Raw genomic sequence first — 25,734 nt, 5'->3', positions numbered from 1 at the left:
ACACAGTAGAGACCCCTAGGAAAGGAGAAATGGCCACTAGAATCAGTACCCAGTTTTGGAGAATGTTGGTCTAAAGATAGTATGCCGGCTGGTAGGTTCATCCAGGGTCTGAGAATGAAACCCTTTCTATTTGGGGTTTCCCTCTTCTAGCTGAGGTGCATGGCAGCAGCTGGCTCTGACCTTGCTTGGCTGTCATTTCTGGGCCTGCCTTTGGAGAACTGAAGCTGGGGAGATGTTAATCCTGTTGGCTGTGCCCACCCTCCTCTGCTCCCCCTCCCCCCTCAGCCAGCTGGGGGCTCATTCAGGATTAAGGAGAGGAAATCTGGAGGTGGGTTTCTCTCCAAATTGAACCTGCCATTATGATTTTTTTTTGTCCTGTTATATTTCTATCAATTGGATGCAGCCCCCTTTCTAGCCCTTAATGGCTTTGGCTTTGAGAATTTCCTCCAAAATTACACTCCTGGCTTCCTCCTTCCACAGGTCTCTGGAGCCTGCTGCTGTGCAGAGGAGCCAGGGGAGAAAGACCTTGTTAGGGCATGCTCCCATTTGTGTATCTCTGGAGAGAGAGGAAGGAGAGGGGGGAGAAGGGGAGGAGAGGAAGAGGGGGAGAGAGCTCACTGATGCATGGGTGCATCTCTGTATCTGGGGTGAGTGGATGTGTGTGTCTATGTATATGTGCACAAGTGCATTTCTGTGGGTGTACCTGGGTACGTGGGTGGATGTGGAAGGTGTCTAGTGTATATTTGAGGACCAGGTTTGGGATGGAGAAAAGTAGAAAAAGCACAGAATTTGGAGCCAGGTGACTGGTTAACTGTGACTTACTCTGTCCCTGTGTGTCCTTGGGCAGGTCCCTTCACTTGTCTTCACTTTCCTCACATGTAAAATAAAGTAGTCTCTCTGATACAGTGACCAGCTAGACTTGGGGTTAGGAAGCCCTGTGTTCAGATTTTGCCTTTGTCACTGACCTAGCTGTGTGATCTTGACAAGTCACTCACCTCAGTGTTTTCATCAACATTGAAATGATAATAATACCTGTGGTATCTACCCACCTCACAAGGTTGTTGGGCTCAAATGAGATAACGTGTATAAATCACTTTGCAGACTTGGAAGCACTCTGTAAGTATAAATTACAAAGAGGGATTATCCTACAGGCCCGAAGCTGATCGATGCACTCATTGAAATTCTGGTAATGGGAGTTGAGGGCCTGATTTTCAGATTCCTTGTGGCTCTGCCAATATCTCCATCCCTTAAGACATTCTGCTCATCTCAGCCTTAGACTGAGAGACAGCCTACAGTGCTTAAGGGACCGGTCAGCACTATGCCTAAGAACTTTTTTCCACTCCTGATTTGACTTCTCCTGATCATATCTTCAGTCCAGGCTTCCAAAGGTCCTTTCTGCCAGCCTAAGGGAAGAGTGAGGTCACTAGTGACGAGGTTACAAAGGGTGCTCTTGCACTCCTGTGGTTAGGCCCTCTGAGGTTAGGCCTTCCCGTCAGTGACTCAGCCTTTGCAACTGGTCCAGGGGGTGAGGTGTCTGGACAGTCTTGATCCCCCCCCCCAACTCCTTGAGGAATGAACTTGGGTGTGTCTGAGAAGTTGGATCCAAGGAGTAAAGACATGGGGGGGGGCACTGTAGTTCTTGCCTCAAGGGGTCTGGAAACCCCTAAACCTGCTCACAGCCTCTATAGGTAAAAAGATCATGTGTCCCCTCAGACTTACTGGGCTCTCATTCTCAGTTCAGAAGTCAGATCTTGTGGGTATCAGCTAAGGTTGGGAGGCATGGTATTGTAAGATCTCTTTACCTTCACCATTTTTACCAGGTACTTTACCCTCCCCCATCAGCTCAGCTTTTCTTCTTGCAAGTGCCTAGTGCAGCTCTTACTACTAAACTATAATCGTCACCTGCAGGATTTTAATGGCTGGCCAGCTGTGCAGAGTTGAGGGGGGGAGGGGAGGGAAGCCAAGCCGGCTCTAAATCACCACTGGACTGGCACATTCTTGCAGTGGGGCTTAGTCTTAGGATAAATAGGGTTTCTCTTTAGGAGACATGTAATATGTGACACCCAGCCAGTGTGCCCAGTGGCTTCTTGAAAGCAAATTGTTGTTCTTTGGTCTTTACTGCCCTTTATAGGAGTTAAAAGACTCATCTGGCTCCTATAGCTAACACTGACTTCCAGTCTAAAACTAGGCTGCAGTTTATAGTACTGTAGCCATGCTATGGGCGCCCAGAGTTAGGCTGGGTGATGAATACTAGGGCATAGCCTTTTAGAGCTCACCCTTATATCTACAAGTATTGACCATGCTTTGAAAAATTTCCCAGGGCATGTTTTACAAAGGAATTTTTATTTAGGTATGGGTTGTGCTCCATGGCCTTTCTGGTCTCCTCCAGCTCTAAAAAGAATATTGGCCATCCTTGAAGTCAACTAGGTCTGCATTCAGAGCCTGAGGGGTCAGCAGTAAGGAGGGTCAGAAGATCCCGAGATTGTAGCTGTGGAACCGGAAGGATCTTACAGGCTAACTCCCTTGTTTTACAGATTAGGAAACTGAGGCCCATGGAAATTAAGGGACTTTCTCAAGCTGAAAAAATCCCAAGTCCTCTTGCCCTAAACTCAGCCCTCTTTCCATTAAGTCATATAGACATATAGTTGACTAAAGGCCTGGGTTAAAAGAACATCAAAGTGCACAAGTTCCTTTGTTTGGTGTTCAAAGCTCTTATACCTTAGTCCCTCTTTGCCTTTGCACCTTTCTCCCCGACATATTTTCTTCCATCCAGTGACCCCTGGCCTCCTGGTCGTTCCACAAACAAGACACTCCATTTCCTCATCTCTGGACATTCTCTCTGGCTGTCCCCCATGCTTGGAATGCTCTCCCTCTTCACGTCTGCCTCCTGGCCTCCTCCAGGTCCCAGCTAAAGTCCCACCTTCTATAGGAAGCCTTTTCCAACTCCTCTTAATTCTAGTGCCTTTCCTTTCCTCATTATTTCTTGTTTATCCCATGTGTAGCTTGTTTGTGCATATTTGTTTGCTAACAGAGAGTCTCTTCCATCAGGTTGTGAGCTCCTTGAGGGTATGGGCTGTCTTTTGCCTCTTTTTGAACCTCCAGTGCTTAGCACAGTGACTAGTACATAGTGGATGTTTAGTAAGTGCTTACTGACTGATTCACCGGGAGAGATAAGGTTAGACAGTGGTCCATGGGAAAAACTTTGGTTTCTATTAGACTGTGTAAATGTTTTTGTCTTTGTGCGCCCAGTGGCTGGCACATAGTAGGTCTTAATAAATACTTATTGAATTGACTGAGTGGAAGAAGTAGGATTGTGAATCCAAAGTTGGAAAGGGACCTTAGGGGCCATCCAGATTTCTCATTTTGCCATTGAGGAAACTGAGGCTCGGGGAGCTAAGCCTTGCCCAAGGTCATGTTAAACTCACTGTACTGCCGTGCCTCCTTGACAGCCAAAACAGCTAATGTAATCTTAGGCTGCATTAATAGAAATGTAATCACTTGAAAGTGACATTGATATGTAGTACGTTAAGTGAGAGGTGGTGTGGTGTAATGGATAAAGAGCTCACCCAAAGCCAGGAAGACCGAGGTTCTGGCCCTGCCTGTGATCCTGGGTGACTCTGGTGGGCAGGGTACTTACCTCTCAGTAATGTGGGCAGCCCGCTAACATTCTGAGCCTGCCTGCTTTGGAAGAGGGAGTGTTCTCAACTGAGAGTTGCCCCATGCCAGTGAAATCATAGGTCCCGTCTCTGTGCTGAGAGTACATGAAAGTTTGCAAAATGCTCCGAATACATGATCTCATTTGAGACTCACAGTGGCTCTTTGAGGTGGATACTATGGTTGTTATACCCATTTTGCAGATTAGGAAACCAAAGCTGAGAGAGGAGTCCTGAGTGACTTGTCCAGGTCACCCACTTTTTAAGTGTCGGAGTTTGGATTTGAACCCAGCATAGTTCACTGTAAAAGGGCAGTGAATTGGCTAGTTCTTACTACATCTTAGCTTGACAAAGTCATTTAACCTAGCCCTCAGTTTCCTCCTTTGTTTAATGACTAGATGACCTCTACAATCCTTTCCATTTCTTTTTATGATTCTGTAAGTTTCCTGATTTTTAGGCCCAGTATACTATCAGTTATGATACAGTGCCCCCATGTAGTATCCGTTTAAGGAGACAGCAGTCCCTCTGTTCTCCGCTTTGGGTCAGTCACGACTGGAATATTGATTCATTTGGTTCAGTTCTGAGTTCACTTTCCACATTTGGAAATGGTATTGACCGAATGGTGAGAGGCATGACAATGATTGTGGAGGATGGATTAAGCTTAGTCTGCTTGGCCCCAGAGGGCAGGACTAGGAGAAATGGGTGGAAATTGTAGGGAGGCCAATTACAGCTCCATATAAGTACAAACTTCCTAACAATTAGGGCTGTCTAGCTCTAAAGTCCGGTGAGCAGTCTCAGAAGGCAGGGAGTTCCTCCAAGCTTGGTAGAAAGGCTGCTTCCCACTGTCCTACTGATGTGGGCTTAGCACCTCACTGCTGTGTACTTGCTGTGGGACCTTGCCTGAGTCACTTCACTTCTGGTTAAAAGATGCCTGATGTGGCTAAGGTCTGTTCTAGCCCTGATGCTCTGTGCTTATTCAAGTGGATGACCCCTTGTCCAAGATATCAGAGAAGGGTTTCCTGATTGGGTATGACTAGGGTCCCTTCCACCTCTTCAGGATTGCCTCTTGTGGCTTTGGCTTCCAATGGTAACCTCATGGGTATTCAGAGAAGAATGGGGGGTGGGGGTGGGTGTCATCTCAAATTGCTGCGGAGCTGTAGCCCTGCTAATGTAGATCAGATCCGTGACAGGGCTGGGCCCCACCCTGGGCCACTGCCTGCTGACACCGAGTGACTGGGAGTGTTAGGGGCAGCCCTGAGCTAGGCCCACTTAGGACCCTTCCGTCTTTGTGAAGGCTGTATTTGCAGTGATCGGTTTAGACCAGCCCTCTGTGGGCCCAGGCCCCTTCCCCACTGTGCTTCTCTCTGTGAAAGCATATCTGGGGGATGTGTTTAGTTGAGGGCTGGATTTGAATCCCCCCTCAGGCACTTCTTAGCTGTGTGATTGTGGTCAAGGGACTTCTCAAAACCTCAGTTTCCTCATCTGTAAGGTGGGGATAACAACTTTAGCATACACTTCACAGGGTTGTTGTGAGATTAAGTACTTCTCAAATCTTAAAATACCAGGTGTTACTGTTATCATGAGAGTTCCCACCCAACTGTATGTACCTAGCTTCCATGTCCCTGTCTTAGGGCTCACTTGACTTGTATAATTTCCTATCCCTCCCCTTACAGGGTATGAAGCCCCTCTGCTTCTGGGCCTAAAGAGTTGGGCTGCAGGCAGGAACCTTTTCAAACCCTTATTTCTCCAGTTTTCAAGTCTGAAAACCTCAACTCCACATTAGGCCAGGCTGCTGCTGCTGCTGAAGAGGGGAGGGAGGCCTGCCATTTCAGGATTCTGAATGGAAACCCTGCTTGACAGCAGCCTGGGTTGTGCGCTCGCTCCCTCACTCTCTCTTCTCTTTCTGGGGCCTTCAGTGTTCATTGCTCAATAGGAAAACCTCTTCCTCTTATGCTTATTCTACAAATAAGTCACCAGCGCTAGGTCTGTGGAAAGACCTCCACCAGGAGGTCTGGATGAAGCATTAGCTTCCCTCTGGTCCTCCCCTACCCCTCTGGGTGTGGGCAGAAGAAGGGAGAGTAAGTAGTATTGCTTTTCCACCTTTTGATATTACCTTCCACATCCCCTGCAGGCCCAACTCTGTGGGAAAAGAATATTTCTCAGGGCAAGAAAGCTTCCTGATGCCTCTTTGGGGGTTGGAGTAGGGCAGAACAAAGGCTTACCAGGCTAACCATCATCAAGGGAATTTCCTCAAAACTAGCCACCATTTTGCCCTTACCAGGGTTTGTTTTCCTTTGGGAGGTAGTCCAGAGGTTTTAGGTTTATCAGACTCCCTGGTATGCCCCTACCACTGCCACCCAATCTGGCTGTGCTCTCTGAGGCTCTTGTTCTCTGTTTCTGTCATTTTCTCTGTCCCTTAGTGTGATATCCCTTTCTCAGCACTGCCCTTTCTTGGTCTTATTCTCTACATCTTTTTTTACCCTCTCCTCTCTGTGTCTCTTCCTGTTTCTGTCCCTCCCTGCAGCAACCTCCTTCCTAACCCTACTTTCCATTCCCCTTACCTCATATGTCCCTAGTCTGTTTTTTTAAGTTCCCTTTCTTTCAGTAGGATGCCTTCTGTTACCTGAGCAGGGCCAAACCTTACCTGGAAGCCTCTCATAGTGGTTGTTGGTACAGGTAGCTGGCCTGGGGCAAAGAAACTATTGGTATAAACAGAACCCTGAGAATTGGTGATCTATCCCTTTGGGAATATACTTATATGCCTCTATACCTCAGTTTGTATTATACCCCCACCAGCAGTGGGTCTAGAAGCAGAGCCACTTGTGTCCTTCTAGGTCCTAGGTCCTTTTGACTGAGTCCCAAGTTTTACAGAACAAATTCTTTTATTAAGGGGATTTGTTCAGTAAAAGTTGGACTCAGAGGGCAGAACCCAAGGACCTAGAAGGCCACAAGTGCCTTGATGCCACAGGTTCCTCACTCACCCCTGATCTAGGGAGAGGCTTCCAACTTTCCTTAGGGTTGAGTCCTTCAGCTTTAGTGGATCCTTCCTGGCCAGGGACTGAGGGATGGCAGGTTTGTTAGAATTTCCCTTTAGGGCAGAATTCTAACTAGAAAACTTCCAAGGTCTTTGGTTGTGACGATGCGTTAGGAACAAGGATAAGGAGGGACTTGGAATGGAGGTAGCTGTCTACCTCCATACTTGGGCCCCACAATTTTAATTTTTAATTATACAAATGACTTGGACTTTATATTATTGTATCAATGACATGAAACACCAGCATGTATTGATTCAGAAAGAAAAATCAGGTCAGGAAATCAGAATTTAGAATAGTTTAAAGTTCTTCAGTGACCAGAAAGCCATGAGGGCTGGGGTCTTTAGGGAGAGAATGCTTAACTCTTGGTTTAAGGGAGTGGATGGGGAGAGTGTATGCAAACAATCCTCTCCTCCTCACTCCACTTTCTTTTCCTTTTTCCTCTCCCAGGCACAGCTGATTTGGCTGATGGCCTCCTTCTGAGGTAGAGGGCACAGTCTTCCTTAGTCAATCGCTGAGTGTCCACCACACAGGGTTCTCTTCCATTCTGTACAGTGTTCTTAGTAGGGTGTCAAGAACCCAGAGTCTGCTTCATGATGGGGGGGAGGTTCATCCAATGAGCTAAGTATAGTTCAGCGCACTGAGGCCCATGTCCCCAGAGGGTCCAGAGATCAAGGGGGCAGTATAACTTTTTTTTCTTTCCTTTGTCTCCGTTTGCTGTCATCTCCCCTTCTTCTGCTTCCCCACCCCCTTCCTGAAGTTGACCTTTGTCTCCTAACTCCGAATCGCAGTCTTCCTGTCCCGGTCTTTACTCTGGAAAGGAGAGTGAAAGTACAGTTAGGAAATTGGGGGTAAGGGGATAAAAGGAAGACATATTGTAAATAATAGGTGGGATTTGGAGGCCCCAAGGGAGCTATTCCACCCCCTACTCGTACATGTACCATGGTTCTTAGGTCAGACAGATGGAATGCCCTCCCCTTGGGCTGGCCTCACCATGGGGTTGGCAGGTCATGACGAGAGGGGTTGCCCTAAAGGCCTAGTCTTTTCTCCTTCCCTTTGAAAGCCAGGTCCTGGTCCCCTCCCCCTGCCTAGCTGGGTCTGTCTGCTTTGGGGGGTGTGAGGGGGAAGCTTTTCCTGAGTCCCCCTGCCTCCTTCCATGCAGACGGCCTCGTCTCTCGTTACCACACTTTGGGGAGGGGGAGACTGGAGTGGGAGGGGGGCTGCAGAACAGAAATTGTAAAATTAAATTTCCCAGATGTTCAGGCCCCAGGAGCTCGCTCTCGTGCTGTCTGGAGAGGAAATGGGGATTGGGAAAAGCCCGCCTCGTATTTTTTCCCCTCTCACCTTGCCTTTCCGGTACCACCAAGTGCAGGAAGGACCATAAATTACTAGACTCTGGGGCTGGCCCATCTCACTGATAGTGCAAGGGAGTGAGGTGAGGACCTTGGAGACTGTTCTTTCAGCCCCCAAACTGCTTCCTGAGCCCTTTGTCCCATGGCTCTCCCTCCCTCTCCTCTTCTCTCCTCTCTGCCCTTCTTCCCCTACTCTTGGTTCCACAACCCAGGTCTATAACAGTTTGGTAGTAATTTGCTTTTGGGCCCCAGAAGTTCTTCACTTTGGCCTGTTTGTTCACACAGCCCCAAATTAATTTATCATTAGCAAGAAAGGGAAATAGCTGGGCACTTCCCACGTGGGGCCAACAGTCCCACCTCATTGTAGTGATTCAAGCCAGAATTCACTTCCTTGGATCATGGGTTATTTCCCTTTATGTAGGCCTGGCTGGTAGTACCGGAGGTAGGATTGTGGGACAATTTCATCCCTATCTTCAGGTAAGGGAAAAAGTGCAAGGCCTCCCAAGTAAAGTAAGCAGCTGAACTGGAGCTGTCCAAAGGGATTTTACTGCTGGGGGTGGAGGTGGGGGGAGATGGTAGGGCACTAAAAACAATTATCCCAAGGCAAAAAAGAAACCACTTTGGCTATTCTGCCTGGGATCCCCCTGCCCTCTGGGCCGTTTCGTTTCTATTCTCAGGTTGTGTCACTGAGTGACGCTGTCTTTTCCTTGAGTAGTCCCTGCTCTTCTTCATTTTCCTTCCTCCCCCCGCCCCGCTTTGGTCTGTGTGTCAGAGATGTCGATAACTTCCACAGCCTGTTCGTTTCTTTGTGAAATGGGTTCTGGCCTTGTTACTTTCCTAAGCAGCGGAGTGAGGGTTGATCTGAACTCGCCGGTCAGTCATTTACTGAAACTGATCAAGTGTAAGCGAGACACCTTCCCTTGTTCCTTAGGCCATTCTGATCCCAACCCTCTTTTCTTTATCCCTGGTTCTGCTGTTGTGGTTTCTTCCCATTTCTCCCTCCTTACTCTTACCTGGTATGAAGTCAGCCACATTTTTCTGAGAGGCAAGTCACTTAGCTTCTCAGTGCTCTGGGCAGCCCTCTAGAATCATAAGTTGCACTTAAATTGGTAGAGGAAGTCTTGCCTTGGAGTTGCTAATACCAATGCAGTCCTAGGTTGTATCCTGATTCTTAACATTCTCTTGCCGCTCCCTGATGCCTTTCCTCATTTCTTCCCCCATATCCCCAGCAGTACTCTGCAGCCATCTCTGACTTGATCTGTCTCAGCTCTTGCCCTAGTGCCTTCCTGTGCCAAGTGGTCCCCATCAGGTAAGTACCATTGGTCAGACCTGGATCCAGATCTCTTGAGCCACAGGTCTTCTCCTCATTTCCAGCCATTTCTTCTCTCCTTCCTAGAAGATATCTCCCTCTCAAGCTACATCCAACCTGAATCCTCATCTCCTCCAAAGATTTATGCCATCTCCCACCCTCCTATGTACTCTGTGATGATCCCTGGACTTTTTGTCTTTGGGGGAGTAGCATTGCAGTACACAGCTCTACTTGTTCCAGTGAGTTAAGTATATTGAGAGGCCCCTCCCACGAATCCCATAATTCCTGAGCCCTATAGCATATTAGGCCACCTGGTTCTGTTTACCTTATTGGGAAAGGTGTAGGGGAAAGAATCCAGGAACCTTCCTAAATTTATTTGGGTTGGTGGATCTCAGCAGTTGCATCAGTCTTTCCTAAATTCTTCCAAATCTGGCTCTTCCTTCCCAATATGTTTTATTTCAGTCAAGGACTTAGTTCTGTCCCCTTCCCTTACCATCTTTTGTAACCTCTCTTGCTTGCTCTCCCATTCTCTCTAGGGACAGGGCTTTTAAAGTAAAAGGGGTAGGGGTAGGATTACAGGTGGTTTGGGGAATAGAGAGCATACTCCTGGAGTCTCATTTTAGGAACCTTCACATCTAAGAAATGTGAGAGGAGCTAGATTTAGAGAGGGTTCTGGCTACCCACAGACCCTTTCAGATTTCCAGTTAGAGCAGACTTGGGAGGAGAGGAGAAGAAGACAGCTTTGATGCTGAGACCTGTTCTCTCCTGACTCCTCCTTTATCTGCTGGCCTTGGTAGGTATTTGGTGTGACTTCCCATCTATTATCTCTGGTCTCATACATGTGCATTCTCTCCCTCTCCCTCTCCCTCCCCCCCCCCCCCTCTCTCTCTCTCTATCTCTATCTCTCCCCCTCTCTTTCCCCCCCTCTCCCCTCCATCTTTCCCTCTCTCCCCTCCTTCCCTCTCTCCCATGACACTGAGAAATCTATGGATGCAGGGAGTGTACACCAGCATCTGCACATCTGCACTCACTCTAAGGGATTGTAGGTGCCCATAAGCTTGTCCCATAAGCCTTATAGTTCTGGTTAGCAAGAAAGGAAGATAGAGGTCCTAACCTGGATGGGGATTTATCCGTCCTACGGTGATGGTATATCAGGGATGGAGGCATAGGAGAGGAGGCCTTTCCAATGATAATGCGCACTGTGTATCAACAGAGACAGGGAAGCAGAAGGAGCTGGTCGCATGACTGAGAGGCTAGAGCTGGCTTTGTGGGGTCCCCTGAAGAAGGGATACAAAAGAGCCAGGACCCTTTGTAAGGTTGGACTGGCATAGTGGGTTAGGGTTGGAGGTAAATGTGGTTGGGTCAGAGGGCCTCTAGGTAGAAGCACCTTAGCCCAGATCCTGCTGAAGGATGAGTTTCAGAAAGCTCTGGAGCAGCCACAGCTGGCTTGGATTTAATGGGCTCCCCCAGGCCTTAGCTTCCGAGGAAGCTGGGTTGCATTAATGGGACGAATTACCCCACCCTCAAGCCCCATAGCTGATCATCCTAGCCTAAGGGACGTTAGTGTATGATGGTCATACTTCTGTTTATTTGTCTCCCTCAGCATCAGGGGGCCAGGCAGGGGAGAGACTGTCAGTGATCTGTTCTTGTCCATGTCTGTGGAACTGACTTGGGCAGTGCTTCCCCTGGAAGCCCCCCGGACTCTGTGGAGTAGGGAAAGGTCACAGTTTAGCTTGCTAGATGTGACTAGAGCCAAGCAGAGTTCTCACATTATCACTTCAGTATCTGGCTAGTTAAGGATAATATACTAAGAATAATAAGAGGTAAGGATCAATACCTGCCTTGAGAGGTCTTCAGGAACCACCCTGCTTAGCCACCTCCCAGCCTAGCCATGGTGGGCACCTTCTGAGCGTAAGATTACTTTCTCTAGCTTACTCCAACTAAAAATCCTTGTGGTCCCCAGCCCAGCCCCAGGAAAAAGCTGGGAACCATGGTTTTCTTCTCTAGACTTTGAGCATACCACCCCTCATAAACAAACATATGCATATAATTCCAAAGCAAATTTGCCACTCACCAACTTTCTCTGGTTGCTGAGGCAGAAGGTGCAGATCTGTTTGGGCTGGGAGTTCTCACTGTCCCGGGGTGGTGGAGGTGGTGGTGGAGGACTAGCTCCACCAGCATGGTGATAGAAGGCTGGTGTGGAATGGCAGGGCTGCCCATCTCCACAGGCCTCACCCACCAGCAGCACGTTGCCCAGGTGGGAGATGTAGCTGGATGCCAGCCTCAGCGTCTCAATCTTGGACAGTTTGCGGTCTGCAGGCTCTGTGGGGATGAGGGTGCGCAGGGCAGTGAAGGCAGTGTTGACACTGTTGGTGCGGTCCCGCTCTCGGGCATTGGCTGTGTGCCTCTGCCGGGGCTCTCGGCTCAGACGCCCCCCACTACTACTCCCCTTCTTGCCTCCTGCACGCCGCTTAGAACCCTTGAGGCCAAAGCCATCAGTATCAAGGTGGTAGGGCTTCTCATCCGAGCCTGAACTCTCACTGCCGTTCTCATCGTCCTCTGACAGCATGCTGATCTCGGGGTATAGGTATCGGCTGGGGGGTGCTGAGCGCAGCATGGCAAAGGACATGGTGAAGGCTGGGGGGTGGGGGCACAGAGGTGAAAGGGGTTGGGGATTGGCCACAGGCCCTCAACTCTGGCCACAGCTCATGCCTCCTGCCTCTCTCCTTTTGGTCTTTAGTGTTCAGTGATGTCTTCTCTGGGCAGGGGTGCCTTCGGGTCTCTGAAGGAGGAGTTAAGTCCTAGTTCTCTCAGGGTCTGAGGTAGAGGCTTCTGTGGCAGCCGTTGGTTGCTGCTGCTGCTGTTAGTGCTGTCTCCTCAGCACACATGTGCATCTTAAGACTGAGCGTGGCAGGAGCCAGCAGCTTTATAGCCTCGGCATCCGCCAGCAGCTCAGCACAGGGCGGTCAGCCTAGCCCCTCCCCCACAGCACACACAACTCCCTCCCACTGCCTGGAACTGGCTCAGGGGGGCTCCTCAGAGTACCACAGCCTCCCTTTTTCCCTCCCTCCTCAGGGTGTGTGTTTGTGTGGAAGAGAGTCAGGGCTTTCCCTTGTGGAAAAGGGGCCACCCTCCTGGGCACTTTCATAGAATAGCTCATCTGCCTAGTTCTTATTCTCCTTGGAGTTTGGGCCACAGGGGCAGCCACAATCCCCAGAGTACTTTCCCTAGCAGGGACAATGGGAGAGGGGGAGAAGGGGAAGGGAGGAAGATTTGCTCTGGTCACCGATGGGGTTAGAGTGTTTCTCCGACTCAGTATTGGGGAGCGGAGGTTCTCCTGGATCAGTGCTGGGGAACCCCAACCACTGTTGGGAAGCAAGGTTGGCTCTTCTGGTTTATTGTAGAAATGGTAGGTAAGGTCAGAGTGCTGTTTGGAGGAGGGCTGGTCATCGTAGCAGTGAGGAGCAGCATTGGGATGCCGCCTTCCTGTGTCGGGGTGAGACTTGGGGTCCTGAGTACATGTGTAGGAGAGGTATTAAGGAATGGAAAGGTGTTGGGGCAGCTGTGAGGGAAGAAACCCATGAGAGTCTTCTCAGCACCATTGGGAGGGGAGAAGGGGGTCAAATAACATCAGTGACCTGCTTCTCTCTGCCCCTTCTTTCCCCCCCACCGAACACACACACTCAACCCCAGCATGACCAAACTAACCCAGCTGCTGAATGAAGAATGGCCAGAGTATTAACTCCTTCAGGGCCAAGGGCTTCCCTTTTTCTTTTGAGGTCCCAGAGCTGGAGGTTCGGCTAGCTAGGGACAGTGTTTTTCTGTGTATAACATACACACATATATTTCTTCTCTCACATACACATCATCTCTTTCAGGCAAGTAGGTTATACACATCCTGCGTCTGTCCACACACAGTGGTCTCCCCCCATATCTCACATATATACTGTCTCTAGATCATTTTCACGTGAAAATGGTGTCAGTAACACAGAGACACTGATGTTTCTCACACATACTATCTCATAGTCTTCTCAGTCATATGTATGCTCTCATAAGAGTGTCAGTCCCTCAATCAAACATTGTATATTTTCTGTCCCAGATATACTGATTTGCGTTCAATTAGTTTCAGTTACATAGAGAGACACACACACACACACACACACACACACACACACACACACACACACTTCCCCACTTCTGCTGGAGTCAGCAAACTTAGGTTCAAATCTCACCTTCCACAAGTCATTGAATTTTTCTCCATCTCTTCTCTGAAGTAGGGGTGGGTGGTAAGAGTTTATACTACTGTTTGGTGGTCTCATCGGGTCCTATGGGTTCAATTACAGTCTGTCTCTATGCCAATTATTCCCAGATTTCTATATCCAGCTTCTCTTGGACACCTTGAACACCCCCATTTCTGGAGAGGACCCATCTTCCTAGTCACCAGGGCTCAACTCCACCTAGTGTGTTACCAGACTTTGTCACAATTTATGCCTTCACAAGATCCCTTGTGTGTCTGTGTCCCCTTCCCTCCTGTCCCACAGCCACAGGGAGACCTGTTTGTGGCTCTTTTCACCTTATGCCTAGACCATTGCAGGGGCCTCCTCCTCAAGTCTTTTTCCATTCAAGTCTGTCCTCTCCTTAGCTTCCATTGGTATTTTGTAAAGCATCTGTCTGAGCACATGCCCCTCGATGAGCTCCATGGGTGCCTGTTCCCTGACCTGGTCCCTTCCTTCCTCTCCAGTCCTACACTTGACTCCCCTCCCTTTCTCTCTCATCAGTGACACTCGAGGTCCCTGGGCCTTTTCGTGGCTGGCCCCCATCCCTGGAATAGGTTTTCCCCTTCCCTTTGCCTCATAGTTTTCCTAACTTCTTCAGGGTCTTTCACAAAAGGGGCTTTTGCTGGTCTCCCTCTAGTCCTAGGCCTTCTTTCTAAGATGACCTCCCATTTAAACTGCAGAGATCACAGATATACATGCTTGTCTTGCTCAGATGTGAGCTTCTGTGAGGCAGGGTCCATGTTTTTGCCTTATCTTTTTTCACCAGTACTTAGCACAGTGATAGGCACAGTGTGAAACACCTCATAAATGTGTGTTGACTCACCATCTATCGCCTCATAGGGTTGTTTGAGAAACGCATCATGTAAACTTCAGAGTGCTGCAGAATTGTGGGTGATTAATGATACACACAGTGACACTCACTTTGTCACGCACTCACATATCTCAATTACGCATACCCATTTTCTCCCATATGCATGCAAAAACACATATACATACATACACATGCATATACACATACATACATATACACACACAGCCCTCAGGGATGGAAGGACACCTGGTAAAGGGGATTTTTTTTTTTTAAAGGCACAGGGGTCCAGATGTGGTTTTGCTGGTTTAGGAAATTCTTCATGGGGAATCTCCTACCTCTGCAGATCAGGACTTCTTCTGCAACTTAAAGAGTCTTAGAGTTGTCTGAGGTTCTTAAGAGGTTAAATGACTTGCCTGCAGCCACAGCCACTATGTCTAATTCGGACTTGAACCCAGATTTTCCTGACTTTGAGGCCAGCTCTCTCTGTTTACTGTGCCACCCTGCATATGGGGGCAACGCCCATAAAATAATCTCTCTCTAGGATTGGCAAGTTCCAGGCAGGGACCCACTGATTTGTCATAAGACAGCAAAGATGGACCCTGTGTCCCCTTTCCTTACCCCCTAAACTCCAGTGAGAGATGACCCTGATCCTTTGCCTTTCCTAGGGTTTCAAGCTGAAGTCTTGTTCCCTTTCCCATTCCTTTGTCACCTCCAAGCACCTAGTAGGATCCTTTCTTCTTCTCCCAGCCCACCTTTGCCCCCCGCCTGCCTGCATGTGTTATACTGTTGAAGGAAGTGTCATGGTATCCGAGGCTGGGGAAGGATGCCTTTAACTAGGGAGGAGCAGTGTGCGTAGTGGTGGCTGGCGGGAGCTTCTGCCAGGAATGTGCGTCTCGGAATGCAATTTTGACTCTGGCCAAGCTCAGCTCCCAGACTTGGGGAGGAGGGGATTGGGGAGGGTGCAGAGTGGTGACGGCAGATCTTCGAAGGAGAGAAGATAGGGTGGGGGTGGAGGAGACAGCCCATAGAGGCTGAGCTCACTCCCGGAATCCTCAGAGAAGGCAATATGATTGCGGAGTGGGGAGGGAAAGGAGGCCATATCCAAGAACAGCTTCTGCTGCTACTGGAGAGTGGAAGCAGAGAGAAGAGACAGTCTCCCTTCCCCATGCCATGATTCTCTCACAGAGACAGGCAGCCTCTGGTTTTAAAGCAGTTTTTCGGACCCATTTTGGTGCCCTATTGGAGGAACTTCTTCCTAAGATTACTAGGAATCAGGATGGGCTGTGAATATTGAAGGGAATTCAAGGCTTCTCCCCCCACTCCCATAGGTCTTATTCCCTTCTTTTAGTTCTCCGTCCTTTTGGCCTCATGGGGTGTGTGTTCCTCAGGGGTGTTTATGGAGACCAGATGGTGGGGGGGAAGGGCTTGGACTCAGACTATCCAATTCCATGGGAGAGCTTACATCTCTGTCTTGGGTGTGGGAGACACCTGTGTTCCCTACTTCTCCCTCCTCCCTTTCCAGTGCCAGCCAACCAGCCAGCCAGGGGTATAGTCAGAAGCTTGCAGGATTCCCACTTGCGGAGAACTCTTCACCGGGCAAGAATGCTGACCCCTTGGGAGCTCAGAGATACTGGAGTTGGGTGGGATAAGCTGTTAGTATTTTGTCTTCCTGTGCCTGTTTCCACATTGTATACCCCCTCCTCCCCTTCTGCCCTCTAGTGAATGGCTCTTGGCTCAGTACCCCCAGCCCTGGCAGCAGGTACTTGGCCCACATGCCAGGGCAATGAGCAAGCGGGCAATGAGGTCACTGCTGTGGCTTCCCAAGGCCATGGCCAAGAAATCCAAGGCTTTTTGGGGGGGGAGTGGTTGAAATGGAGGGAGGGTCTGAATAGAAGAGGGAGGAAGGGACAAGGAGGTGGGGTTTTCAGATCTGGAAACTATACAACATAAAACGTTGGCTGAAACAAAATGGACAGATTCCTAACCTCTGAGGGACAGGAGAGACAGAGGCCAATCCAGAAGATGGAATGCAGCAGTGGGACTACAGAACAGTCTCCCCAGTCGACACTTGGTCCAATGGAGTGGTTTGTGTGGCCTCATCCCACTTGTGAGCTGATGTTTCTACCCTATCTTACAACCCCTACATAGGACATCCGGAATACAGTGGGGAATATCCCTCTGGAATGGTATGAGGATTTTCCCCACATTGGCTATGACCTCGATGGGAAAAGAATCTATAAACCCCTGCGTAGCCGAGATGAACTGGATCACTTCCTGGATAAGATGGATGACCCTGACTACTGGTCAGTTGGGCAATGGGGGCAGTGACTGTGGGCAGTGGAGGGGAAGGTCAGTAAGAGGGTGGGTGATTGGACAGTAGGAGGGGACCCTTTCTTCTGGGAATCATGTTAGAACTAGGAGGTAGTGTCCTCAGGCATGGAATCAGGCATTGGGTGGTCTCCAAATCCCTCTCTGACCCACCTTTCTCTACTCCTGCTCCTACAGGCGGACAGTACAGGACAAGATGACAGGGCAGGATGTGAGGTTGACGGATGAACAGGTTGCTCTGGTACAGAGGCTACAGAAGGGCCAGTTTGGAGATGCCAGTTATGATCCCTATGAGGTATGGGGTAGGGAGGGAGAATTGGAAGAGGGGGATGAGGCACAGAAAGGTTAACAGTGCTTGATTCTCAGCTTGGGGGAAGGAAGAACATTGTTTCTCTCTCTCTCTCTCTCTCCCCCTCTCCCTCCCTCTCCCCCTCCCTCGCCTGCTACCAGCCAGCTATAGATTTCTTCAGTGGGAATATGATGATCCACCCAGTGACCAACCGTCCTGCTGACAAACGCAGTTTCATCCCATCCCTCATCGAAAAGGAGAAGGTAAGCTCATCCCTTCTATGACCTCCTGTCCTGGATTCCTCCCACACATCTGCCCCTTCAGCCCTTGGCCTCTCTCATACCTGATCACCCTTCTCCCACCAGAGGCCTTCCCCGTGTTCCACTTTGCTCCTTGCTTCTCACCCTGTCTGTTGTTCCAGGTCTCCCGGATGGTCCATGCCATCAAGATGGGTTGGATTCAGCCACGACGGCCGAGGGACCTCACTCCCCAATACTACGACCTGTGGGCCCAAGAAGACCCCAATGCCATCTTGGGGCGCCACAAAATGCATGTGCCTGCCCCGAAAATGGCACTGCCTGGCCATGCTGAATCATACAACCCCCCACCTGAGTATTTACTCAGTGAGGAGGAGGTGAGTTGGAAGCAGGGACCCTAGAGCGAGGTTGGTGGGGACTGTGGAGCTGTGTCAGGCAGCCTCTTGGCTTTTAGGGAGCAAGAAGCGCTATCTTTCTTTTTCCTCTGATCTTCTCTCCTACCCCCTTTACCTCAAGGTAGATGTCCCAGGCTATGGAGCCTGACTCTTACTGATTTTATGCCCACAGCGACTGGCCTGGGAGCAGCAAGAGCCTGGAGAGAGGAAGTTAAACTTCTTGCCTCAGCAGTTTCGGTGTCTCAGGGCAGTGCCCGCGTATGGCCGCTTCATCCACGAACGCTTTGAACGCTGCCTTGACCTTTACCTGTGCCCTCGCCAGCGCAAGATGAGGGTGTGGTTGGGAGCACTTGAATGTGGTGGCTGAAGTTGAGGGGGGCCGTTTAAGGAACAGAGGAGCCAGGCTTTTTCCTCCAGCCTTCAGTATCAGAGCATGCATGTTTTGTATGATATTAAGACTGGCGGGGTTGGGGTTGGAAAAATGGGCTAGAGCCTAGAAAATGTGAGTATTGTTCAAGAGACTAAGTTAGAGGGGCTGGTGTCAGCAACTCGGTACCACACCTCCCTCTCCCACTAGTCTATTTCTTATATCAGGCATACCCAATCTGACATTATTAGGGATATCTGTGCAGAGACTATACACCTCCCTCACGCCTCCTAAGTCACACATTACAGGAGCCTGAAGCTGGAGTCAGGGCTAGAGTGTAATAGGCCTCTGTGTGCTATGTTCTAGGTGAATGTGGACCCTGAAGATCTGATCCCCAAACTGCCCAAACCCCGGGACCTGCAGCCGTTTCCCACTACCCAATCCATGGTAATGGGGATCAGAGTAAAGGATTGGGGGGGAGGGGAGAGAAGGTGCAATAAGATAGGGAGTAGCAGTCCTGCTGTGGGAGTGGCCTAAGGCTCTATTCTAATCCTTCTCAGCCTGAGCGATCTCTACTTTCTTCCCTATCCTTAAGGACTTAGCACATCCTTTTTCCTTTCTTACAGGTATACAGGGGCCACAGTGACTTGGTACGATGCCTCAGTGTTTCGCCCAGTGGCTCTTGGCTAGCTTCAGGTACGTTCAAGGGGGAAGAGAGAGGAGGATGCTGAGAGGCGTGCCCTCCTAGCTGGGACTGTTGTCCTCATCTTACTGCTGCAGAAAGCATATTGCTCTGCAGGTGCTGGGTCAGGGAGCTGGTACTCAAATTCATAGGGCCAGAGTTTTGTCTTGCACTTAGGGTAAGACTTTGGGGGACAGGTGTTGGGGAATTGCCCCTCTGGTGACAAGACTGGGCTTCTGTAGGCTCAGACGATCATTCGGTACGACTGTGGGAAGTCAACACCAGTCGGTGCCTGAAGACGATTCCTGTGTCTGGAGTGGTGAAGAGCATCGCCTGGAATCCCAATCCTGCCATCTGTCTTGTAGCTGTGGCTGTGTGAGTGAGTGGGGCCTGGAGCCTTGGCATCTTCTTGCCAGCTTCAACTAGGAGAGCCTGCTGGTATTTTGCCCTGAGGAAAACTAGTAGTGGCTCCCATTTGTATAGCACTTTGTGACTTGCAAACTCCTTTTCGATGACACACATGGAAGTTGCAAGAAGAAAAAACTAAGCCTTTGAGAGGTCCAGTGACCTATCTGTGGTCACTCTGTCCAAAGCAGGATTTGTACTCAGATCACAAGTGACCAAGTTATCTCCTCATATTGCCTCAGTCTGGCTGACATTTGGAACCTCCCCACTTGCTTTTCTCAGCAGTTCTTGGGGATCAGCGAGTGCTTCCCTTCTTAGCAGGCCACATCACAGGCTCCCTGAGGCAGAGCTCAGCTCCCATAGAGTCAGTGATGACCACTTAGAGCTTTAAGGTTTACCTACTTCTAGTACTCCACATCTGGCATTAAAATCATACAATTCCCACCAGAAGCATAGCAGGAAGGGACTTTTTTTTTCTCCTTCCACGATGTAGTATAGTGTAGCAGAGGCAGCACTGGTTTTAGGAGACTTAGGTTTGATTCCAGACTCTACTTACTAGCCAGGATCTGTTAAATGTGAACAGTAATCCTATGTACGTACTTCCTCATAGGGTGAGGAAAGACCTTTGTAGTTACTATAGAAATATGAGCAATTACTATCCATGACGTTTCTATCTCTGGGAGCTGTTGGGAGAATGGTGGGGCTGCAGGGAGGGCTAGGTTCTGAAAGGAATTTCTCTCTTCATGGATCTCCACAGTGCTGAGTCAGTGCTGCTGCTGAATCCAGGTCTGGAGGACCTGTCCGTGACAAGCAGCACAGACCAGCTGCTGAGTGCATTCTCACCCCCTGAAGAACCTGCTGGGCAACCTGTGGAATGGCAGGAGGCTTCACCTGAAGAGTATGAACACGGCCTTAGGCTGCGAATCCATCATAACAAGGTACCACTGATAGGAGAGGGAATGGGATGCACCATGGTGCAGAGCCTTATTAGCTTGTCTCCCTTGGATCTCATCCTCTCTCCCTTTCCTTTCTCTTCAGCCAGTGAAGCAGGTAGCCTGGCATGGACGTGGGGATTACCTGGCTTCGGTGGTGGCAGCTGCTGAGCACACACAGGTGTTAATGCACCAGGTGAGCCGTAGGCGCAGCCAAAGCCCCTTCCGTCGAAGCCATGGTCAGGTGCAGTGTGTGGCCTTCCACCCCTCTCGACCCTTCCTCTTTGTGGCTTCTCAGCGCAGCCTCCGTCTCTACCACCTGCTTCGCCAGGAACTCACAAAGAAGTTAATGCCTAACTGCAAATGGGTGTCTAGCCTTGCTATACACCCCCAAGGTAAAAGAATGGCTTTGGGGGATGACCTGGTCTCACCTTCCCACCCATCTCAAGTACCCTGGTGGCGAAGATGAAGTGGAAGCTGGGGACTCTGGATGACCTAGGCCCTTGTCTCCCCTTTTTACCCACACAGGAGACAATGTAATCTGTGGCAGCTATGATAGCAAACTGATCTGGTTTGACCTTGATCTTTCAACCAAGCCCTACAAGGTGCTAAGGTAAGGGGGTGTTAATAAATGAACAGTATTACTGCTTGTTCTTTCAGCACAGATCTTGCTCTCAAGGAGCTTGCCATCTGAGCAAAGGAAAAGGCTTCATCACAGATAATTAAAACAGGGGATCATAGGATCAGGAATTGATGTCTAGTCCAGCCCTTTTGTTTATAGATAGGGAAAACTAAAGCCCTGAGCAGTGAAGTGATTCACTCAAGGTAGACAGCTAGTAGGAGGCAGAGCCACAATGCAAAGGAAGCCAAGTGCAGTAGAGAAGCCCAGGAAAGATGCTGAGGACTTGCCCCTGGAGAGGGGAATTTCAGGACAGCGTCATGGAGGGGGAAAGTCCTCAGTCCCATTTTGAAGGAAGAGGGAGAGGAGTCATCAGCAGAAAGAAAGAGAAATCTCCTAGGCATGTGTGACCTATGGGTCACGGGTCCAGACAATCAGAGGGCCAGTGGGGACTGAGAATGAGGGATGGTGAAGTGGATAACCAATGGAAGGGAATACATGGAGGCAAAAGCAATATGAGACGAGACTGAAAAGATAGCTTGTTGCCAGACTATGGCTGACCTTCTCTCCCTAGGGTTGTTCAGTACTTGGCTGGTGGAAGCCATTGAAGATCTAGGTAGTGGAATGATGGTATCAGAGTTGTGTGTTAGGAGGATGACTTGGGAAGCGCTTTGGAGGAGGGACAGGTTAGGAAGCTAATATTCTAGGTGAGAGGTGATGAGGACCTGGCCTAGAATAATGGTATTCTAGAAAAGGTTTCAGGGACAGGGGTGAGGCTGGCAGTATGGAGGTAGACACAGTAGGTTTTGACAACTGGGATGGGCAGTGGTGACACAGTACAAGAGCAGGAAATGTTAAGGATGAACTTATGAGCCTGGGTTACTTAAGAGAACGGTGATGCCAGCAACCAAAACAGAGGAGTGCCTTGGGGGTGATGGGAGTATGGGTGGCTTTTTCTAGAAGTTGGGCTGTGAAAAGAAGGGGGGAAGAGTTCACAGCTTGAGGGGGTGACAGGAAGGTTTTGAAAAATAATTATTATGAGGGAAACCAAAACGTATTTCAAGGCTTAAGGGCAAGGAAGATTGAAGCTGAGAGAGGAGGACTAACAGTAGGGATTCCTCCTCCCCACCAAAAAAAACCACCCTAGAAAGAAAATGGTCATTGTAGCTTTTTTTAAAAATGTACAGATTGAAAACGAAATAAAATTGAATTGGCCAAAAAATTTTTTTTAAACTGAATAGATACAAAACACATAGAAGAGAACAGAAGGAAGTTCTAAAGGAGAAACAGACAAATAGGATAGCTTTGAAACTGATGTTGAACTTATTAATTTTTAAAAATGCAAGCTGTATATAATAAATTCTTGGTTTCAAGTATAAAAAAATTGAAGGAAACAAGATAGATGAAGACATGTTAGTTGGTGTCACTCTCAGGAGAGCAGGAAGAGGTTATTTGCTGGGAGGTGAGGGGGGGTGGATGTAGTTAGGTTCTTAAGAAAATAGAAGGTGTAGAACAGCCTTGGATAGTCAGATAAAAGATTATTAAAGAGATTGTCTGTAGGAATGAAGGCCTTTTGAGGTTACCTGCTTTAATTTGTAGTGGGCCTGGCCAACACAAATGCATGGTTTCCTCCAGCCACTTAAGAAAGAGAAGTAGTAGGTTATCTCAGGGTGAGATCAACGTAGGGTCAGGAGGACGGAGGATTCAAATTGGAGGAAGGGTCAGGCTGGTGTAGAGGTTGGTAGACCAGGGAAATAAGGAAAAATTGAGGAAGTGAAGGTCATACTAATATGTTCACATATACCAGAGTGCTAAGATGAGGCAGGTCTGGGGATGCACATTTTAAATGTACTCTCCCCTCCTCTTCCCTGGACTTCACAGGCACCACAAGAAGGCCCTCAGGGCTGTCGCTTTCCATCCAAGGTACCCGCTCTTTGCCTCCGGATCTGATGATGGCAGCGTCATTGTCTGCCATGGCATGGTCTACAAGTAAGTGCTAGTCCCTTTGCCAGACTAGGTAGGACAGTAATGGCACATCTTCTGTCCCATTGTTTTCTCCTCTGGGCCACCCCCCACCCCCCACTCCCCTACCTTCATCAGCCCTCAGGGGATAGAGTCCTTCCTCCATCTAGCCTTCTCTTATCCCTCCAAGTGATCTGCCCCAGTCACAGGCCCTGACATAGCCTTTCTCTTCCTCTCCAGTGACCTTCTACAGAACCCGCTGTTGGTGCCAGTGAAAGTTCTCAAAGGCCACATGATGCACCGGGACCTTGGGGTGCTGGATGTGAGCTTCCACCCCACCGAGCCCTGGCTTTTCTCCTGCGGGGCAGATGGCACTCTTAGACTCTTCACCTAGGGATGACAGGGTAGGGTGGGGTGTTCAAGGGACATTTCTTGCTGTTGGCTTTATCTGTCTAGGAGAGGGGGGGTTGGCAAGATTAAAGCATAATCAGCCATCCAGCAAGTCAAAGTACTTAGAAGGTTGACGTCCTACCCAGGCTTCTGCCTCTTGCTGCACATAAAATAGAATCTCATTGTTGGAAAGGGCTTTCATCCTCTAATTTAGGAGTTCACCTTTTTTCAGTCTGGTGAAGTTTAAAGGCCCCTTCTCAGAAATTTTTTTTTTAATAAAATACATCACCTTGCAAAAGGAAATGAATTATTGAAATAAAGATCTACTTTTTTTCCCTTCCAAGTTTAAAGATTCTGAGCCTATTCACTCACCTCTTATGGGTCTGTCCACCCCAAGTTAAGAACCATTGGTCTAATTCAACCTCCTATTGATTCTGGGAGTTCTTTCTACACATCAGTACTACAGGAGGGTAATAATACCAAGCATTTTAGAGCGAGTACTTTTAAGTACTTTATACATGTATGTGTTATCTCATATGATACAGCTGTGTGAAGTAGGAAATATCTAAGGCAGAATTGGAACTCAGGCCCTCCTGACTCCCAAGTCCAACTGTCTCCATCTTCTGCCTGATTTTTTAACATCTCCAGCAAACATCCAAATCCAGCTTCCCCTTGAAAATGTAGTGATGGGGAAAAACTCAGTGCTTTCCATTCCACTTTTAGAAAGCACTGGTCATTAGGAAGCTTTCCGTTCCATTGATCTCTTGCTCTGTGGCTCTACCAATTGCTGTGACTTCTGCCCCATGGGCAAAGCAGTGTACCAGTTGCTGGGGGTCCAAAAACAAAAAGAAAACCAATCCTTTACTCTCAAGGATCTGACATTGTGCTGGGGATAAAACATGGAACCGGATCAGTACAAGCATGGATATTCCGAGAGGAAGAAAGCGCTCTCAACTCAGAAAAAGCTTTCCATGAGAGGCCAATAACAGCCTGAAGTCAGGTGCTTTAGTTGCAGCAGCAAGAGAAGGAAGGCCAAGTTGAAGATGCTGCAGGCCGGACAGTTTGCCTGGAGCATGGTTTGTGAAAGGAGCCGAACTGGTTGACTTGTGGCTCTGCATATGTGATACTCTCTATCTCCTGTCTCTGTGCCTCCATACCCTGGCAAGCTCTTTGTTCTTAGCTGTTGGAATCAGAATTCCTGGTTTTTTTCCCTAACTCCATGACATTGTCCACGTGAAGCTTGTAGTGATTTCTCTGTCCTGCCCCCAAGCCACTGCATCTAGCAGCCTCCCCAAACATACCGTCTTCCCCAATGGGATGTCAGCTGTCCGAAGGCGAGGACTGTTTTCCTTCTGTATTTTATACCTTGGCAGTCATAGCTGCTACTTAATAAACGCTTGTTGATCAACTCCTAGGCTGAATCCAGATTGCTAAAATTCTTCAAGTCTGTTATTCCATCTGTAAAATGGGAGGTCACACTAGAGGCCCTCTAAGATTTCTTCCAAATCTGAAATTCTACAAGTGTTGGGGGAAAAAAATCAAAGAATGGGACACATCTTGAATACTCCAAAAGGGAAGAGAGTAGAATCTTCAGGCTGACAGTCTTTAAACAATAATTTGTGATGTCTTGGTAGGGATGTGGCATGCCAGAGTAACTTCCTTTTCCCCTTTGAACACTGACTAAACCGGCAGATGAGAGGAATGTTTTAGGCACAGGTGAATTTCAGCCAGACTTTTGACAGAAATGTATCATAGTATCCTTGTTGCTCAGATGAGACAAATAACCCTGAATGGTAGAGTTAGCTGGATTCAGAAATGCCTGAATAACTGGATCCAAAGCAAAGACACTAAGGAATTGCTGTCAGCCATCAGCTGCCCGGGGGAGGGGTGGGGGAAGGAAGAAGGGATGGCCCTTGTGGAATAGTGCAGAGATCTTTCTGGGCTCTGTGCTAATCAAAATTTTTCACCTTTAACCTGAATGAAAGCACAGAAAACAGGCATGGATGGCACCAAGCTGGGATGAAAAGCTAAAATGCTGGACAGGAGCCTCAAGAAAGACCAATGACGTGCCACAGCCTGAAAGGAAGTACTGCACCAGAAGAGGATGGGCATGGAGGTGGATAGGTGATAGTGGAAAAAGGTCTGGGGATGTTAGTGGATGTCTTCAATGTCCAATTGTGTGTGTGCATACATGTACGATGTGGCAACAAGATTGTCACCCCGCCCCTTCCCCAAGGGAAGCTAAGCCTTTGTTAACTCTGCTACAGCTGGTCATTCCCCTGACTTCTGTCCTGGTCAGCCCCTCCATATCCAAAGTCTGGTATCGCATATTTGAGAAAGGACACAGACAAGCTGAAAAAAACAGCCAGAATGAGGGGACTGGAAGTCATACCAGAAGAACTAGAGATGTTTAACCTGAAGAAGACTTGTCTATCATGGGGAAAGGGGATTAGACTTCTATCTTCTCATGAACTTAAGAGTGAGATGGCAAAAGAAACATGACCTATTTTTCTTTAACAAATTCAAGTCTCCTAGCCTGGATAAACCACAACCAGCCATTAAAAGAACTGGAAGGAGGCAGCTAGGTGGCACAGTAGATAGAGCAATGGCCCTGGAATCAGAAGGACCTGAGTTCAAATTTGACCTCAGACACTTGACACTCTACCCTGGGCAG

General features: G+C 48.8%; 2 protein-coding genes across 3 annotated transcripts in view; one reads left to right on the top strand and one right to left on the bottom strand.

The window, feature by feature from the left end:
* BOP1 (BOP1 ribosomal biogenesis factor) overlaps positions 1-24,491 on the top strand; it is a 74,089-nt gene extending 49,598 nt beyond the window's left edge. The window contains exons 4-17 of one of the 2 annotated variants that reach the window (XM_036740799.1): positions 16,583-16,737; positions 16,940-17,057; positions 17,213-17,314; positions 17,473-17,685; positions 17,876-18,037; positions 18,437-18,517; positions 18,697-18,766; positions 18,995-19,127; positions 19,915-20,095; positions 20,196-20,484; positions 20,618-20,702; positions 22,590-22,697; positions 22,911-23,074; positions 23,933-24,456. In XM_036740799.1, the coding sequence (XP_036596694.1) occupies positions 16,583-16,737; positions 16,940-17,057; positions 17,213-17,314; positions 17,473-17,685; positions 17,876-18,037; positions 18,437-18,517; positions 18,697-18,766; positions 18,995-19,127; positions 19,915-20,095; positions 20,196-20,484; positions 20,618-20,702; positions 22,590-22,697; positions 22,911-23,064 (1,851 nt within the window). In that variant the 3' untranslated portion in view covers positions 23,065-23,074; positions 23,933-24,456. Of the gene's footprint in view, positions 1-16,582; positions 16,738-16,939; positions 17,058-17,212; positions 17,315-17,472; positions 17,686-17,875; positions 18,038-18,436; positions 18,518-18,696; positions 18,767-18,994; positions 19,128-19,914; positions 20,096-20,195; positions 20,485-20,617; positions 20,703-22,589; positions 22,698-22,910 lie in introns of both variants that reach the window. The other variant, XM_036740798.1, reaches the window with a different exon arrangement.
* On the bottom strand, positions 7,460-11,975 carry SCX (scleraxis bHLH transcription factor). Its single transcript, XM_036740800.1, has 2 exons — positions 11,421-11,975; positions 7,460-7,498 (listed from the first exon to the last, which is right to left on the bottom strand). Exons 1-2 carry the CDS (start codon positions 11,973-11,975, stop codon positions 7,460-7,462), a joined length of 594 nt encoding a protein of 197 aa, XP_036596695.1.
* Positions 24,492-25,734: the final 1,243 nt, after the last annotated feature.

The sequence above is a fragment of the Trichosurus vulpecula genome, chromosome 1, assembly GCF_011100635.1.
Source record: "Trichosurus vulpecula isolate mTriVul1 chromosome 1, mTriVul1.pri, whole genome shotgun sequence".
NCBI lineage: Eukaryota > Metazoa > Chordata > Mammalia > Diprotodontia > Phalangeridae > Trichosurus > Trichosurus vulpecula.
Note: the sequence above shows the minus strand (reverse complement) of the source record. Positions and strands in the feature narration are given on the sequence as shown.

Bases quoted from the DNA above. Each gene is read 5' to 3' on its own strand.
- SCX (XM_036740800.1), bottom strand. From the start codon at position 11,975: ATGTCCTTTGCCATGCTGCGCTCAGCACCCCCCAGCCGATACCTATAC. The intron at 7,499-11,420 runs GTGAGTGGCAAA...TCTCCTTTCCAG, and splicing joins TCAGCAACCAGAGAAAGTTG to AGTAAAGACCGGGACAGGAA.